Source organism: Amblyraja radiata, chromosome 18 (assembly GCF_010909765.2).
Source record: "Amblyraja radiata isolate CabotCenter1 chromosome 18, sAmbRad1.1.pri, whole genome shotgun sequence".
Classification (NCBI taxonomy): Eukaryota; Metazoa; Chordata; class Chondrichthyes; order Rajiformes; family Rajidae; genus Amblyraja; species Amblyraja radiata.
Window position 1 is genome coordinate 6,954,391 of NC_045973.1, and position 18,454 is coordinate 6,972,844.

Here is an 18,454-nt window from a genome sequence, read left to right on the forward strand (position 1 = left end):
CAACTCGGCCCTTCTAGTCCGTGCCGAACACTTATTCTCCCCTAGTCCCACCAGACCTGCACTCAGACCATAACACTCCATTCCTTTCCCGTCCATATACCTATCCAATTTATTTTTAAATGATAAAATCGAACCTGCCTCCACCACTTCCACTGGATGCTCATTCCACACAGCTACCACTCTCTGAGTAAAGAAGTTCCCCCTCATGTTACCTCTAAACTTCTGTCCCTTAATTCTCAAGTCATGTCCTCTTGTTTGAAACTTCCCTACTCTCAATGGGAAAAGCTTATCCACGTCAACTCTGTCTATCCCTCTCATCATTTTAAAGACCTCTATCAGGTCCCCCCTTAACCTTCTGCGCTCCAAAGAATAAAGACCTAACTTGTTCAACCTTTCTCTGTAACTTAGTTGCTGAAACCCAGGCAACATTCTAGTAAATCTCCTCTGTACTCTCTCTATTTTGTTGACATCCTTCCTATAATTAGGCAACCAAAATTGTACACCATACTCCAGATTTGGCCTCACCAATGACTTGTACAATTTTAACATTACATCCCAACTTCTATACTCAATGCTCTGATTTATAAAGGCCAGCACACCAAAAGCTTTCTTTACCACCCTATCTACATGAGATTCCACCTTCAGGGAACTGTGCACAGTTATTCCTAGATCCCTCTGTTCAACTGCATTCCTCAACTCACTACCATTTACCATGTACGTCCTATTTTGATTTGTCTTGCCAAGATGTAGCACCTCACACTTATCAGCATTAAACTCCATCTGCCATCTTTCAGCCCACTCTTCCAAATGGCCTATTTAAGACTGAGGTGAGAAAAAAACTTTTTCACCCAGAGAGTTGTGAATTTGTGGAATTCCCTGCCACAGAGGATGGATGGATTTAAGAGAGAGTTAGATAGAGCTCTAGGGGCTAGTGTAGTCAAGGGATATGGGGAGAAGGCAGGCACGGGTTATTGATTGGGGACGATCAGCCATGATCGCAATGAATGGCGGTGCTGGCTCGAAGGGCCGAATAGCCTCCTCCTGCACCTATTTTCTATGTTTCTAATATTTTGATTAATATATGATGGGAATTTTACTGCCAAAAAAAATATTATGTGCTGCCATTAAACGATTGCTCTGCCAGGCATCATTCCAATAACTCTCTGACTGAAGACACAAGTGATCATACAGGATATGTTACTGTTAAAACTAACAATAACTAACTCCATATTCAGTATTAAGCTATCTACATGTTAACAAACTCACAAATAAAATGTTCAACCAAGAAACCCAATTCAATACCACACGAGAATCTAAAATGCTTTCCCACAGTTAAACGATGGGACAACAAAATCTAGGCACGCAGATGCCAGTAGATCATTGGGGTGATCGTGGACAACTCCCTTCACTGGTGTTTCCTTGAGTTAGGCCCACGACACCTCTGGAAGAATGGGGATAACTGTGTAAATATTAGCTCTTTTGGCGGCAAGTGACCCTAGTTCGACCCTGACCTCGATCGTGTGGAGTTTGTAGGTTCGCCCCGTGACTACGTGGGTTTTCTCCGGGTGCTCCGGTTCCCTCCCACACTCAAAAGACGTGCGGGTTTGTAGGTGAATTGGCCTCTATAAATTGTCCTTCGTGTGCGTCACGGTGGCGCAGCTGTAGAGTTGCCGCCTTGCAGTGAATGCAGCGACTACGGGTGCTGTCTGTATGGAGTTTGCACGTTCTCCCCGTGACCTGCGTGGCTTTTCTCTGAGATCACCCGTTTCCTCCCACGCTCCAAAGACGTAGGTTAATTGACTTGGTAAATGCACAAAATGTCCCTAGTGGATAAAGGATAGTGTTAATGTGCAGGGATTGCTGGTCGGCGCGGACCCGGTGGGCCGAGGGGCCAATTTCCACGCTGTATCTCTAAAGTCTAAAATCTGAAGTCTGAAGTATAGGGTGAAGGGTACACAGCCTGGTTGCATCACAGCCTAGTTTGCAAATCCAAACACTCCAGAAAGACAGAGGCTGCAGAGAATGGTGGACATCGCCCCGGTCCATCACGGATACTGACCTCCCCCCCATCACAGATACTGACAATAGACAATAGGTGCAGGAGTAGGCCATTCGGCCCTTCGAACCATCACCGCCATTCAATGTGATCGTGGCTGATCATCCCCAATCAGTACCCCGTTCCTGCCGTCTCCCCATATCCCCTGACTCTGCTATCTTTAAGAGCCCTATCTAGCTCTCTCTTGAAAGCATCCAGAGAACCTGCCTCTGTCTGAGGCAGAGAATTCCACAGACTCACCACTCTCTGTGAGAAAAAGTGTTTCCTCATCTCCGTTCTAAATGGCTTCCTCCTCATTCTTAAACTGTGGCCCCTGGTTCTGGACTCCCCCAACATCAGGAACATGTTTCCTGCCTCTAGCGTGTCCAAGCCCTTAACAATCTTATATGTTTCAATAACCTCCCCACCATCGAAGTGATCTACACGAAGCACTGCCTCAGGAAGGCAGCTGAGATCTTCAAAGACACACCCGACATTGGCCGCGCTCCCTTCTCCCTTGCTACCACCAGGAAGAAGGTACAGGAGCCTGAGAACTGTTACCTCGAGGTTCAAGAACAGCTTCTTCCCATCAACTATCAGGTTCTTGAACTGCCTTGCACAATCCTAACCTCAATCCTACTAAACCACTATGGGCTATGAGTCTGAAGAAGGGTCTCGACCTGAAACGTCACCCATTCCTTCTCTCCAGAGATGCTGCCCATCCCGCTGAGTTGCTCCAGCATTTTGTGTATCTCTTCACTACAGACTGTGGTTTCTCTATGTACTTTTAATTTGCACTATATTGACCTGGTTGATTAAAAATAACTGATAATTTGTTGTGTATTTGTTGTTGTTATCGCTGCATCGAATCTGTAACAAATCATTGGGTTTCCAAAGGGATAAGATAGAAACATAGATAATAGGTCAGGAGTAGGCCATTCGGCTCTTTGAGCCAGCACCGCCATTCAATATGATCATGGCTGATCATCCTGAATCAGTACCCTGTTCCTGCTTTTTCCCCATATCCCTTGTTTCTGTTAGCCCTAAGAGCTAAATCCAACTCTCTCGTGAAAACATCCAGTGAATTGGCCTTCACTGCCTTCTGTGGCAGAGAATTCCACAGATTCACAACTCTGTGGGTGAAAGAGTTTATCCTCATCTCAGTCCTAAACGGCCTACCCCTTATTGTTAAACTGTGACCCCTGGTTCTGGACTCCCCCAGCATCGGGGAACATTTCCCCTGCATCTTGCCCAGGGATCGGCAACCTTGTTCTGCATCGGGGCCGGGACGCATGTCTGTGAGCGGATGGCGGGCCACATATATCATGGATCCCACCCCCATCCCGCCTTGGATGGCAGGCATCAAATCACGTGTTCACATAGATCGCGTCCCTTCGAGGATGCCACCCGGAGCACTGAGCTCAAATATCATACTCACTCGTCCCCAGCCCACTGACAACCCCGATCCCCACAGTGAAGGCGAGACACAGAAAGTGCGAGGCCATGCTGGCGGCTTTGCGCAGGATGCGGTACAGCCAAATCACCTTCCAGGTACCGGAGGTAGAAAAAAATGCTCACTCCAGCATTTTTTTCTACCATCGATTTTTCCAGAATCTGCAGTTCTTTCTTAAACATTCCAGGTACCGGAGATGACGGAAGTCTGCGGGCCGGATGATTGAGGGGAAAAATACGCCTGCTGCCGGATGGTTTCGAGTTACGGGCCAGATTCGGCCCGGGGGCCGTAGGTTGCCGAACCCTGATCCGGGGGCCTGTCCAATCCCTGATTACTGGCACTAACCGCCACTCTTGATATCTTTTTAAACTCGATTGTTTTGGCGTGGTGTGATGCGCTTTCAGACGGAGCTTACCGAAGGTAGTGCCGGCCTCTGGTCGACTTACGGACGAGACGATGACGAAGCCGAATCCTTCGCTCTCTCCGCGCCGTATCTCCACGTCGTAGGGGTGCAGGCTCGGCCCGGTGCTGGCGCTGTTGCCGCCACCGCTGCCGCCCGTCCCTCCGCCGCCGGCACTGCCGCTCCCCGAGCTGACGGTGTTGAGGGAGTTCTGGCTGCCCAGCGGCGTGCGCTTCTCCTCGACTAGCGACACCACCGCCTGGTTGCTGCTGTGGTGAGACGAGACCGGCGAGGCAGACACTTCCGTCTCGGCCTTCGCTCCCGGCGCTGCGGAAAGAGCAGAAGATAAATTGTTGTCGACACACAACTGGGAATGGACACACAGAGTACTGGGATAACTCGGCCGGCAAAGCAGCATCTCTGGAGAACATGGATATGGACAGAGAGCTGGAGTAACTCAGGCAGCATCTCTGGAGAACATGGAAAGGTGGGTACTGATTGGGGATGATCAGCCATGATCACATTGAATGGCGATGCTGGCTCAAAGGGCCAAATGGCCTACTCCTGCACCTATTGTCTATTGTCTATTGACTTTTTGGGTCGCGATCCTTCTTCAGACCGAATCACATCTCGGCTGCTATTTTAGACGCACAGTGGCACAGAGGTAGAGTTGCTGCCTTACAGCGCCAGAGACCCAGGTATAATCCTGACTACGGGTGCTGTCTATATGGAGTTTGCACCTTCTCCCCGTGACCTGCGTGGGCTTTCTCCGGGTTCTCCGGTTTCCTCCCAAACTCCAAAGGCGTACAGGTTTGTAGGTTAATACCTACGATTTGGTAAAGTCTATAAATCGTCCCTAGTGTGGGTAGGACAGTGTTCGTGTGCGGGGATCGCTGGTCGGCACGGACGCGGTGGTGCGAAGCGCTTGTTTCTGCGTTCTAGCTTTGCTGGGAACGGTCATCCAAATGCAGAGATCGGGGGAGAAATAAAACCTCTCAGGGTTATTAATGATAACTAATTAGCAGATTCTAAAAATTTTGCACAATTTGTGAATAATGATGTAGAGACACGAAGGAAGTGGATGGAGGCATGCATAAATGAGTGGGATATGTTTATAGATTTACAGGGTGGCAAGGTGACACAGAAGTAGAGTCGCTGCCTTAAAGCGCTGGAGACCCGGGTTCGATCCTGACCACTGGTGCTGTCCGTACGGAGTTTGTACATTCTCCCCATGACCTGCGTGGGTTTTCTCTGGGTGCTCCGGTTTCCTCCCACACCCCACAGGTTGGTAGGTTAATCGGTTTTGTTAAAGATTGTAAACTGTCCCTAGTGTGCGTGGGATGGTGTTAGTGTGCGGGGGGTGGGGGGGGGGGGGGGTGATCGCTGGCCGGCGCGGACTCGGTGGGGCGAAGTGCCTCTTTCCCCGCTGTATCTGTGAACTAAACGGATCTAATTGAATACCTCAATGTGAAGTAATCCACTGGCAACTGGCCCGAATATCATCTCGACATTCTACGGTGGACGAAAATGCTGGAGAAACTCAGCGGGTGAGGCAGCATCTATGGAGCGAAGGAATAGGTGATGTTTCGGGTGGAGACCCGAAACGTCACCTATTCCTTCACTCCATAGATGCTGCCTCACCCGCTGAGTTTCTCCAGCATTTTCGTCCACCTTAGATTTTTCCTGCATCTGCAGTTCTTTATATAACCATATAACAATTACAGCACCGAAACAGGCCATCTCGGCCCTTCAAGTCCGTGCCGAACACTTATTTTCCCCTAGTCCCATCTACCTGCACTCAGACCATAACCCTCCATTCCTTTCCCGTCCATATACCTATCCAATTTATTTTTAAATTATAAAATCGAACCTGCCTCCACCACTTCCATTGGAAGCTCATTCCACACCGCTACCACTCTCTGAGTAAAGACGTTCCCCCTCGTATTACCCCTAAACTTCTGTCCCTTAATTCTCAAGTCACGTCCTCTTGTTTGAATCTTCCCTACTCTCAATGGGAAAAGCTTATCCACGTCAACTCTGTCTATCCCTCTCATCATTTTAAAGACCTCTATCAGGTCCCCCCTTAACCTTCTGCGCTCCAAAGAATAAAGACCTAACTTGTTCAACCTTTCTCTGTAACTTAGTTGCTGAAACCCAGGCAACATTCTAGTAAATCTCCTCTGTACTCTCTCTATTTTGTTGACATCCTTCCTATAATTAGGCAACCAATCTCTCTCTACATTCCAGGAGCAATGAGTTTTGTGCAAGGGTGGAGCAATGTATTTCGTGGCTGACTGAGAGACACTGACCTGCGTAGAGCACTTTGCGTCTGACGGTGAGGTTAACGTGGCCCTGTTTGGCAGCTTGTTGCATTAACTGCACCACCAGTTGGTGGGACTTCCCGACCACCGCCGTGCCGTCCACGCAGATCAGCTCGTCTCCGGTCCGCAGCCGGCCATCGGCATCAGCTGCCGCCATGGGGACGATGTGGCCAATGTAGATCTGTGCCGAAAGGGAGCAGAGACATGGCGTCAATAAGTGCGATCCAACCTTGATTCAAAGCCCCAGTCATACACCATGGAATCAGGCCCTTCAGCCCAACTTGCCCACGGTGACCCATCTACACCCGCCACTCTTCATTTCGCACACTTAAATGGGCCAGGATTAAAATAAAGTGAAGTGCAGTGCACTTCAGGCACCAGACCGTTTACCGATGTTTGAATTTTATATTGAGGATATTGTGAGACGCAATAAATTATATCCTATAGACAATAGGCAATAGACAATAGGTGCAGGAGGAGGCCATTCGGCCCTTCGAGACAGCACCACCATTCAATGTGATCATATCTGATCATCCCCAATCAGTGCCCCGTTCCTGCCTTCTCCCCATATCCCCTGACTCCGCAATCTTTCGGAGCCCTATCTAGTGCCCCTGTCCCGCTTAGGAAACCTGAACAGAAACCTCTGTAGACTTTGCGCCCCACCCAAGGTTTTTGTGCGGTTCCCGGAGGTTTTTGTCAGTCTCCCTACCTGCTTCCACTACCTGCAACCTCCAGCAACCACCTGCAACCTCCGGGAACCGCACGGAAACCTTGGGTGGGGCGCAAAGTCTCCAGAGGTTTCTGTTCAGTTTTCCTAAGTTGGACAGGGGCATAACTCTTTTGAAAGTATCCAGAGAACCGGCCTCCACCGCCCTCTGAGACAGACTCACAACTCTCTGTGAGAAAAAGTGTTTCCTCGTCTCAGTTCTAAACGGCTTACTCCTTATTCTTAAACTGTGGCCCCTGGTTCTGGACTCCCCCAACATCGGGAACATGTTTCCAGCCTCTAGCGTGTCCAAACCTAGAGCCATATAGAGATACCAGACTTCAGTGTATTCGAGTCTGTTCATAAAGTCATAAGTGATAGGAGCAGAATTAGTCCATTCGGCCCATCAAGACAACTCCGCCATTCCATCGTGGCTGATCTATCTCTCCCTCCTAACTCCAATTCCCCTGCCTTCTCCCCATATTCTCTGACACCCGTACTAATCAAGAATCTATCTACCTCTGCCGTAAATATATCCACTGACTTGGCCTCCTCAGTATCTGTGGCAAAGAATTCCACAGATTCACCACCCTCTGACTAAAGAAATTCGTCCTCATCTCCTTCCTAAAAGAACGTCCTTTAATTCTGAGGCTGTGGCCTCTATTCGTAAACGCTCCCATAGTGTAAACATCCAAGCCTTTCACTAATTCTGTACCTTTCACTGAGGCCCCCCCGTCATTCTTCTAAACTCCAGCGAGTACAGGCCCAGTGGCGTCAATCGCTATCCGCACAAAACTGGTGCAAATCCTGTCTTTTGTTTTACCGCGTATCTCGATTAGCAATTAGCTTTCACCAGAGTAAACAACAATTAAAAATGTGAATCCTACAGGAAAGGGAGATTACCTTGAATGATTCTTTGCATTTTGTCTAAATTCAAAGGTATAAATGGGGAATTGTGTCAGTGTGAGAAGTTCTTTGGCATCCAATCGCATTTTTTGAGAGCATAAATCATCAAAATTACCAACATAGACATATTTTTGCAGTTGAGCCACGGTGAGAAGACGCCACATAAACATAATCTGCTTGTTTACACCACTGCGATGTGCAAATGAGCCCTTTAAAACTCTCACAGGGATTAGAATGAAACAACAGACGCATGGTGGAGAATTTGTTACATCAAAGGCTGACGACAAAGAGGAATCGTCATTCAACTGTTGCAAATGATCTTCAAACTGGAATGTTGTACAGTTTTAAACATGTGAAGAAAAAATAAAATTTAGATTGATATTGAAAATATTTTCATAAGTTCATACTTGATAAGAGCAGAATTAGGCTATTCGGCCCATCATGTCTACCCCCGTCATTTGATCATGGCGATTGCAACATTCACGTGGTGTGCCATGTTTCGACGAATGCAATTAACCCACCGTGCACAAACAAATAGATCAAATAGAACAAGTTGACCGACAACTTTAGGCTGCGCACGCCTTACGCAAGAAGAACTTGGCTGATCTATCTCTCACTCTTAACCCCATTCTCCTGCCTTATCCCCATAACCCCCGAATGGCCTAACTCTGCTCCTATCAACTATGAACTTATGAACCTTTTCCAATTGTGCAGAGTTCTTGCCCCCAATATCCTCTTCGTACATTTCAGATTCACAAGGTGGCGCAGTGGTAGAATTTGCTGCCTTACAGCGCCAGAGACCCGGGTTCGATCCTGACAACGGGTGCTGTCTGTACAGAGATTATACGTTCTCCCTGTGACCGTACGACTTCCCTCTGGCTGTTCCGGTTTCCTCCCACATTCTACAGACGTACAGGTTAATAGGTAGATACTAAATGCTGGACCCGCATCTCTGTAGAAAATAAATAGGTGACGTTTCACGTCGGGACCCTTCAGACTGATGGCCACATATCCATTTTCCCCAGAGATGTTGCCTGACCCGCCAAGTTACTCCAGCATTTATGTCCATTTTTGGTACAAACTAGCGTCTGCAGTTCCTTTTTATTACATTGGGTTTGGAGGTTAATTGGCTTCTGTAAATTACATTGAGCGGGTAGAGTGGAATAGCATGGAACTAGTGCACTGGGGATCGATGGTCGGCATGGACTCGGTGGGCCAAAGGACCCGTTTCCACGCTGTATCTCTAAACACTAATGCCGCTGTACCACTTGGGTGATTTTTAAGACGTCTACCGGCGACTAAGCTGTTGCCACATGGTTGCCGGGGTGTCGCCCATATGGTCTCCTCAGTCGCCCAAAGAGTCACCCCTTTTTTCTGGTCGGCGCTGGATTTTGAAATGTTCAAAACTTTTCGGCGACAGTCGACGCCCGTGGGCTTGGCGCCAACGATCGTAGCCTGACGTAAGCGCTGTCGCCAGGACGACGTAGGTTGCCGCCGTTGCTGACTTTGGTGAATTCCATTGGCGACTACCTACGTCAACCTTGTTGACTGGATTGTCTTACCTTGTCGTAGCTTGGACAAAGGTGGTCGTAGGTGGACGTCCTAATGGGTCGGCAGTTGATGGTAGCTTACCATAGCTTGGCGTCGACTAGGAGGTAGGTTGTTGTAGATGTTGTCGTAGACATTGTCGTGGGGGGGGGGGGGGCCGGCAGTCGTCGAAAAAAAATCGCCAAAGTGGGACAGGCCCATAACCCTTCATTCATCTCACTTTTTGAGTGAAATGATCTTTTTTCTCAGTCTCCCATTAACCTTCTACCAATTAACCTAATTCTATCTCCCTGCATACTAACCAACTTGCAAAAGACTATATTACCCTGTCCATGTCTCTCACAATGTTAAAACACTTCAATTAAATCTCCCTTCATACTGCTTTGTCCCAATGAGAAGAAACATTGAGCCATTGAACCAACCTCTCCTTAGAACTATAAATCCCCAGCAACATCTTGTGAATCACTCCTGTACCTTTTCTCATGCCAAAGGGCAGTTTTCTGCATTGTGGTGGGACACAACCGCTTACCATTGTGGTCATGCCGTTGCTGGACGGACCTTTGTCTCAGTTAGACAAAAGTGCTGGAGAAACTCAGCGGGTGCAGCAGCATCTATGGAGCGAAGGAAATAGGCAACGTTTCGGCCCGAAACCCTTCTTAAACCCTTTGTCTCGGGCTTTGGTTCCACTTCTTTTTGATTTTCAATTTTAGTTTTTTGTTTAATCGTTCTAGAGATACAGCGCGGAAACAGGCCCGCACCGACCAGCAATCCCGCCACATTGACACAATCCTACACACGCATTTACCCCGAGCCAATTAACCTACAAACCTGCACGTCTTTGGAGTGTGGGAGGAAACCGAAGATCTCGGAGAAAACCCACGCAGGTCACGGGGAGAACGCACAAACTCCGTACAGACAGCACCCGTAGTCGGGATCGAACACGGGTCACTGGCGCCGTAAGCGCTGGAAGGCAGCAACTCTACCGCTGCGCCACCGTGACACCCAATTTACCGCCGGACTTTATAACAAAAGTATCTTGAACGTTATTTAACTCTTGCACTTAAAGGATAAGAGATGCTGTCTGTTAAGAGACCCTTTGTCAGTTAAAGGAAGTGGAACTGTTCACTACTCCCTGTGAAGTTTGGATCACATCTTGAGTTTCCAGACAAGGAAGAGAGTGATTTTGATGCAAAGCACAACTGAGGCCGAGGCAGAGGAAAGAGTCCTGCCTTTAAAAACTTCTTCAGTTGGCACACCGTCTAACTTGGCATTCAGAGCAGTGTTGATCCACTTCAGGAAATGCAGAACGTCTAATTTATTATCAGCTAACACGGAGGAGAGAATGTGTTATGTTTGAGACAATCACTTCTCCCATAAAGTGAGGCTCTCCGGAATAAATTGATACCAATTCACGTGTCTTCCCTGCATATCGTACAATATAGAACGATGTGGTGTGCTGTTTATTAAATGAAATCATTGCCGTGCTATTTTGAAATGGTAAGGTTGGCACAACTAAATCAGCTTCATACAGAAGGTGGACACAAAGTGCCGGAGTAACTCGGCGGGGGGTCAGGCAGTTAATTTGGAGAAAAAGGATGGGTGACGTTTTGGATCGGAAGTGTCCCGACTCAAAATGTCACCTATCCTTTTTCTCCTGCAATGCTGGCATGGAAGCCTGAATATCGTATCGTACAACGTGGATTCACACCCAACCTTCTTCAATTACTCACAGGCTCCCCCGGCTCATTCCCACCGAGGATCCGAAATCCAAATCCAGTTTCCTTTCTCCAGAGGAAAATATCTTGCTCCTGGTAATCAGGAACTGCAGGGGGGGAGGGGGTGGGGGGGGGGGGGGGGGAGGAAAAAAAAACAATTTCAAGTCAACATACACCCGTGAAAGCAAAATAGAAATCCATTTTTTTCCCATTAATAATTACATTTCCATTTAAGAAACATTTAGGCAGGTACATGGAGAGAACAGGCTGAGGGACACAAAAATGCTGGAGAAACTCAGCAGGTGCAGCAGCATTTATGGAGCGAAGGAGATAGGCAATGTTTTGGGCCGAAACCCTTCTTCAGACTATAGGCCCACACTGGCCAACAAGTCCCATCTGCAGGCAGGTGGGACTAGTGCAGAATAGACATGTTGGCCAGTGTGGGCAAGTTGGGCCGAAGGGCCTGTTTCCACGCTCTAAGAGTCTTTGACTCTATTAACAACAGTTTCAGTTCAGTTTAGTTTATTGTCACATGTACAGCAGTACAGTGTAAAAAGCTTTTTGTTGCCTACTGACCAGTCAGCGGAAAGACAATACATGTTTACAATCGAGCCATTCGCAGTGTACAGATACATGATAAGGGAATAACATTTAAAGTAAGACAAAGCCAGTGAAGTCCAATGGGCAGAGAGAGTGTCTTGTACGATGCCTGATAGTTTACCAGCTGTAAAGGTGCTCAGCAAATGACAATGTTAAATTAGAGGGTCCCATTGTTTGAATTGGTATGGCCATCTCCAATTGATTTTCGGCCAGCATCTCAGTCTGTGGTTCGATCGTATCACAATATATCACAACAGCCTCGTGGCAAATCGTGGCAATGGTCGCACGGACTAAATTCCTGGATAGGGTGGATGCAGAGAGGATGTTTACAATAGCGGGAGAGTCTAGGACCAGAGGTCAGAGCATCAGAATAAAAGGAGGATGAGCCGGTGCGTTTCACCATTTACAACTAATCCAACTGTAGGGGGCCACGATTAGAAACTTCTTCCAGAGAAGCTAAACTTAATCAGTGCGGGTGTCAAGCAGGGTCGGCAACTTTCTCACTCCCAAATAAGGGACAAAAGGTCAAAATACGGGACAAATTCCCGACGGCAATTCGTTGACTGACTCGGCCGTGGCTGGGTGAATGATGAGTTGGGCCCGGGTGCTGGACTGCACACAAAGCCCAGCCGGCGGGCCAGCTGAGGAGTTTTGGTCCAGGCGCGCAAAGTCCGTCTCCCCATCCAACTCATGAACCGATGATCGGCCATCATGGTGGTGGTGTCGGCGTTAAGCGAAGGTCCGAAGGTCAGACAGCTGGCCGGGCTGCCGCCAAACGGGGCCTCGGGCGAGGCTGCTGCTGCTGCTGCACTCCATGGGCTGCACTACGTCGGGACGGGTGAGGCGGGGCCGGACACAGTCCCCTTGGCCCGAGTGGTAGCAGTCAAATACGGGACAAGGGCGGTCAAGTACAGGATAAACCAATTTAGCCCAAAATACGGGATGTCCTGGCTAATACGGGACAGTTGGCAACCCTAGTGACAGGGGCTATGAGGGGAAGGCAGGAGAATGGGGTTGCGAGGAGAAGATAGGTCAACCGTGATTGAAGGCTCACTGGGCTGAATGGCCTAATTCTGCTCCTATCACATGAGTTTATGAGCCTTTGAGTATTCCCATTCAATATAATCTGGGATCATAGGGAATAGCAACGACAATCCCAAAACAAATCCACAAAACAGACCATTAAATCCAATCTCAATCAGAGTTAAGCCTCTTTAGGCTGAATTTGTTTAATTCTGCTCCTATAACGTATGAATTCATGAACTCATAAACACTTGCCAAACTCACCTCATGTTCTACTTGGGCAGTTTACAATCCAATGGTATGATCATTGAATCCACCAATTCTTCAAACACCACCCGCCTTTCTCCGCACCACTCCCTTTTCCCTCCATCCCCCCCTCCCCCTCCCTCCCATCCTTTCTTCCCCATCCTTTGTCTCCCCTCTATTTCTTCCCATCCGCCCATTTCCCCCCCCCCCACCACTTTCCTCCTTCTGGCTTCACTAATTCTGACCAACTCTTCAATCCTCTCTCACACCTTCTGTTTTTATCTCTGGGCTTTGTTGCAACCATCTGCCCATCAAAAGAACAACCCTTGCCTGTGTCCAACGATGACCTGCCACGCTTTCTCCAGCTACTCCCCTCTTCCTGCTTTCTTCTCCCTCCCCCCCACACCCCACCCCACAATCAGTCTGAAGAAGGGTCTCGACCTGAAACATCACCCATTGCCCCATTCCACTCAGTATTTCACTTATTACAGTTAGATTTCTGGCAGTGTAGTCGTGGGATATGAAGGAAGAGATGTGAGGAGTTCCAAAGATAGACACAAGATGCTGGAGTAACTCAGCGGGCAGGCGGCATCTCCGGAGGGAAGGAATGGGTGACGTTTTGGGTCCAGACCCTTCCTCAGACTGAGTCAGGGGAGAGGGAGACTCGAGATATGTGGAAGGGTAAGGTGTGAAAACAATCGATCAAAGCAGATGATGATCAAGGGAATGTAGATTTGTCACCAACTCCTTCTCTCCGGAGATGCTGCCTGACCTTTGTGTCTATCTTCGTCGTAACCCAGCATCTGCAGTTCCTTGGATAGATGAGTCTATCTAAAATGCAGCGGGCTAAAATGCTGGGAGTAACTCAGCGGGACAGGCAGCATCTCTGGACAGAAGGAATGGCTGATGTTTCGGGTCGAGACCCTTCTTCAGACAGTCCCGCTGAGTTACTCCAGCATTTTGTGCCTATCTTCAGTTCCTTCCCACACAACTCATCTGCGGTTCTTTCCCACACACATCGAGGGGATGCAGAATGGTACGTTGTTGGCTGAGGGGAAGGTGACAACGAGGCATGCAAACAGTAAAATTAATCAGGAGGACGGGGAAAGCAGTCGGGGAGGTTTCGATTGGTACTCACGTCGACTTTCGTACATGCTTCGAGACTGGGCCCAGATTTTAAACGGGTCTGGCTTCCTTTGTCCGGAGATATCCGTCTGGTCGAGTGTCGGAGCCTCGCTGGCTGGGTAGTCGGGCAGGGGAGGAACTCCCAGTACGGGTGAGGCAGTGTGTGTACTGCGCTGGCTGGAGACGCTGTGATGAGAGCTGTTCTGGCTGTCTTTCCTTTCCAGTGCCTGCTGCGATTATTCAATAGAACAGAAGGTCAACTCTGGCTTTCCAGCCAAGCCGGGCAATAGATACACAATGCTCCCCATTTTGAGAGGGAGCAGAGAGCCGGCTCTCAAAGTTAAGTTGTTTACCACGACGAACAATGCTTTTAAGGCAGCTCGTCGCGAGAATGAACAAATAATCAAAATCCAAAGGAGGAAATGAAAATAAGAAGCTATGCCAACCCGGATTATTAAAGCAATCACATACTTCTAACGACTGGAAAACAGGTGACACACTTTATATCAGTGTTAAAATAAAAGCAGAGGACTTGGAATATATCAAGAGGCAAATCATGAGGGTGCTTATATACCGATGGTGCAGCGGTAGAGTTGCTGCCTCACAGCGCCAGAGACCCGGGTTCGATCCTGACCACGAGTGCTGCCTGTACGGAGTTTGTACGTTCTCCCCGGGACCAGCATGGGTTTTCTCCGGGTGCTCCGGTTTCGTCCCACACTCCGAAGACGTGCTAATTGCCTTTGGTTGAGAATTGTAAATTGTCCTCAGTGTGTGTGTGTGTGTTGGGTAGTGTTAGCACGCGGGGACCGCCGGTCGGCACGGGATCGGTGGGCCGAGCCTGGGCCTGTTTCCGCGCTGCATCTCTAAACTAGAAACAAAACTAGACTTTTGTTTTCCAGCGAAGGGGATCCTAGGTAGGCTGACGTCTCTCAAATTTGATGGTGAGTGCAACCATGCCTCTCCTTCACAGTTCTAACGCAACCTGACATCGGAGTGGCCCCCGAGTGACGTTCATCAGTGTTGCCTTCCAACCTTCATTAACTATTCCAGGATGGTCTTGCGGGCTGAGGAGGAGGCAAACTCTTTTACTTAAGGGGCTGTCCCACTGCGGCAACCTAATCCGCGAGTTCTGGCGAGTTTGCCCTCGACTCATAATAATAATATTACATTTTATTTATGGGCGCCTTTCAAGAGTCTCAAGGACACCTTACAAAAATTGAGCATGTATAGGAAAAACATGTAAGGGGAATGAAATAAATAGTAGAGACATGACTAGTACACAAAGTAAAGACAGAATTCAATACAAAACACAATATGAGGCAATTAATGCACAGATGAAAAGGGACGGGGACGTGGGGCTAAGGATAGGCAGAGGTGAAGAGATGGGTCTTGAGGCGGGACTGGAAGATGGGGAGGGACACGGAATTGCGGATCAGTTGGGGGAGGGAGTTCCAGAGCCTGGGAGCTGCCCTGGAGAAGGCTCTGTCCCCAAAACTGCGGAGGTTGGACTTGTGGATGGAGAGGAGACCGGCTGATGTGGATCTGAGGGACCGTGAGGGTTGGTAGGGGGAGAGGAGGTCAGTGAGATATGTGGGGGCCAGATGGTGGAGGGCTTTGTAGGTGAGGACCAGGATTTTGTAGGTGATCCGGTGGGAGATGGGAAGCCAGTGAAGTTTTTTGAGGACTGGAGTGATGTGATGCCAGGATTTGGTGTGGGTGATGAGTCGGGCGGCTGCGTTCTGGACCAGTTGGAGTCGGTTGATGTAGGTGGAGCTGATGCCAAGGAGAAGTGAGTTGCAATAGTCCAGTCGGGAGGAGATGAAGGCATGGATGAGTCTTTCAGCAGCAGGCGGTGTGAGAGAGGGTCTGAGTTTGGCGATGTTGCGGAGATGAAAGAAGGAGGTTTTAATGACATGGCGGATGTGAGGCTCAAGGGAGAGGGTGGAATCAAAGATCACGCCAAGGTTGCGGGCCTGGGGAGATGGGGAGACAGTGGTGCCGTCGACGGTGAGAGTGGGGTTATTGATTTTGCTGAGTGTGGCTTTGGAGCCTATGAGGAGGAATTCTGTCTTATCGCTGTTGAGTTTGAGGAAATTATGTTGCTAGATTATATACTCGCAGCATGGTCGACACGAAGTCGTAGGAGGTCTTTGTAACTCTCCTTCATGCTCGAGAGTAGTCCCCGCGTACTCGAGGCCTCAGCTAGGTCGCGGCGTATTTTTCAACATGCTGAAAAATGCCCACGAGTAAAAAAAGGTTGCCATGGAAAAAAATCTATATTTTTTTGACTCGTAGGTTTAGTCGAAGTAGGTCGTAGCAGGTCGGCATGTTAGTCGTAGGTAATCGAGGGTAGTCTAAGGTAGTCGAAGGTAGTTGAAGATAGTCGTAGATAGTCTTCAACATAGTCGAAGGAGGTCTTCAACATAACTTTTTTCAAACTCTCCTAAGCTCTTTTAAACTCGCCAATTAGGTCGCCGCAGTGGAACAGCCCCTTTATTTACAAATTTACTTATTGTCAGTTCTTTATTTTGCGGTGAAATCTAAACAGTAAAGTAAACGAGGGATGTCCACAAGAAACACCAAAGACGTACAGGTTTGCAGGTTAATTGGCTTGGTATAAAATGTAAAAACATTGTCCCAAGAGTGTGTAGGATAGTGTTAATTTGCGGGAATCGCTGGTTGGAGCGGACTCAGTGGGCCGAAGGGCCTGTTTTCGACCAGCTGACCAGTGATCATCACACACGCAAGCACTATCCTATCTATACACGAGGGACAATTTAAGATTTACCAAAGCCAATTATCCTACAAACCTGCATGTCTATGGATCTTTGGAGTGTGGGAGGAAACCGGAGCATCCGGAGAAAACCCACGCGGGGTCACGGGCAGAACGTACAAACAGCACCCGTAGTCAGGATCGAACCCGGGTCTCTGGCGCTGTGAGACAGCAGTTCTACCGCTGCCTGTTATTGTCTCTGAGGCAGAGAAACAGCTACTGTCTCGGGGGAAATTCGTACAGGGAAGTGAACAGGAGGGTGAAGCAAAGGCAGGCAGAGGGCATCTCCTTCATGAATGGACAAAGGGAGACTTTGGGCCAGCATTAAACTTACCAAAGATAGAGACAAAATGCTGGGGTAACTCAGCGGGACAGGCAGCATCTCTGGAGGGAAGGAAAGGGTGACGCCTCTGGTCGAGACCCCTTCAGCAGACTGAGAACCAGAGAGTGGGATGCTAGATGTACAGGAAGGTACAGAACAAAGCAGAGCCGGCATCGATGACTCAGGAAAGGTAGAGCCCACAATGGTCCATTGTTGGCTGGGGACGAGGTGATAATGAAGGGATACAAACGGTGACATTATTTTTCAACCATTTTACAAGAAAGTATTTGGTATTTTAGATCTCAAAATCTTTCCAATTGTTTTAATGGGGTCATTGATCTCTCCGAAACATTCTATCATGTAAACCTGTAGGGCACGTCTCTGTAACTATCGATAGGTAGACACAAAATGCTGGAGTAACTCAGCGGGACAGGCAGCATCTCTGGAGAAAAGGAAAGGGTGATGTTTCGGGTCGAGACCCTTCTTCAGACTGAAAGTCACGGGAAAGGCATCCTTTCGAAACGTCACCCATTCCTTCTCTCCAGAGATGCTGCCTGCCCCGCTGAGTTACTCCACCATGTTGTGCCTATCTTTGGTTTGAAGCAGCATCTGCAGTTCCTCCCCACACATTAAACTTACCGACTTGGGGCTTTTCTTGGGAAGTGGTCCTGTGACAGGGCAAAAAAACAAAAAGAAAATGCAATCAAGATTCAGCAATAACAAAACGTTAAAAAGAACATAGAACAATACAGCACAGGAACAGGCCCTTCGGCCCACAATGTTGGTGCCGAACATTATGCCAAATTAAATCACTTCAGTTCAAGTCAGTTTAACGAGGTACAGTGAAAAGCTTTTGTTGCGTGCTAACCAGTCAGCAGAAAGACAGTACATGATCACAACCGACCCATCTACAGTAAGGACATATCTGAAAGGAGTTTAAGAAGACCATAGTTAAAGTAAGCAATGTTGCTGTAGGAATGGCGTTTAAGTGTGTGGAGCGATTGTAATATGAGCTTGTAGATCTGCTTCTGTGGCTGGCACGCAAATAGTCGCTTGGGTTAATGAAACTGGTCTCCTCTGCCTGACCCACAGGGTTTCGCCAGCATTGTGGGTTTCAGACTCAAGATTCCGGCATTTGCAGTTCCTTGTGTCTCCATTTAAATACAGACGATTATTAACAATTACTACCAACAGGAATGTGAGTTACTCCTGCATTTTGTATCTATCTTCGATTTAAACCAGCATCTGCAGTTCCTTCCTACGCTGCCAACAGGCGGCCCT

At 48.4% G+C, this 18,454-nt stretch overlaps 1 protein-coding gene across 5 annotated transcripts in view; it reads right to left on the reverse strand.

Annotated features, from left to right (window-relative positions):
• The window catches only part of magi1 (membrane associated guanylate kinase, WW and PDZ domain containing 1), a 335,163-nt gene that overhangs the window by 15,714 nt on the left and 300,995 nt on the right, over positions 1–18,454 (reverse strand). For all 5 annotated transcript variants that reach the window (XM_033036663.1, XM_033036662.1, XM_033036661.1 and 2 more), the window contains 5 exons: positions 17,813–17,841; positions 14,092–14,308; positions 11,100–11,191; positions 6,198–6,390; positions 3,904–4,215 (listed from right to left, as the gene is read on the reverse strand). In XM_033036663.1, coding sequence (XP_032892554.1) covers positions 3,904–4,215; positions 6,198–6,390; positions 11,100–11,191; positions 14,092–14,308; positions 17,813–17,841 — 843 coding nt within the window. The remainder of the gene's footprint in view (positions 1–3,903; positions 4,216–6,197; positions 6,391–11,099; positions 11,192–14,091; positions 14,309–17,812; positions 17,842–18,454) is intronic.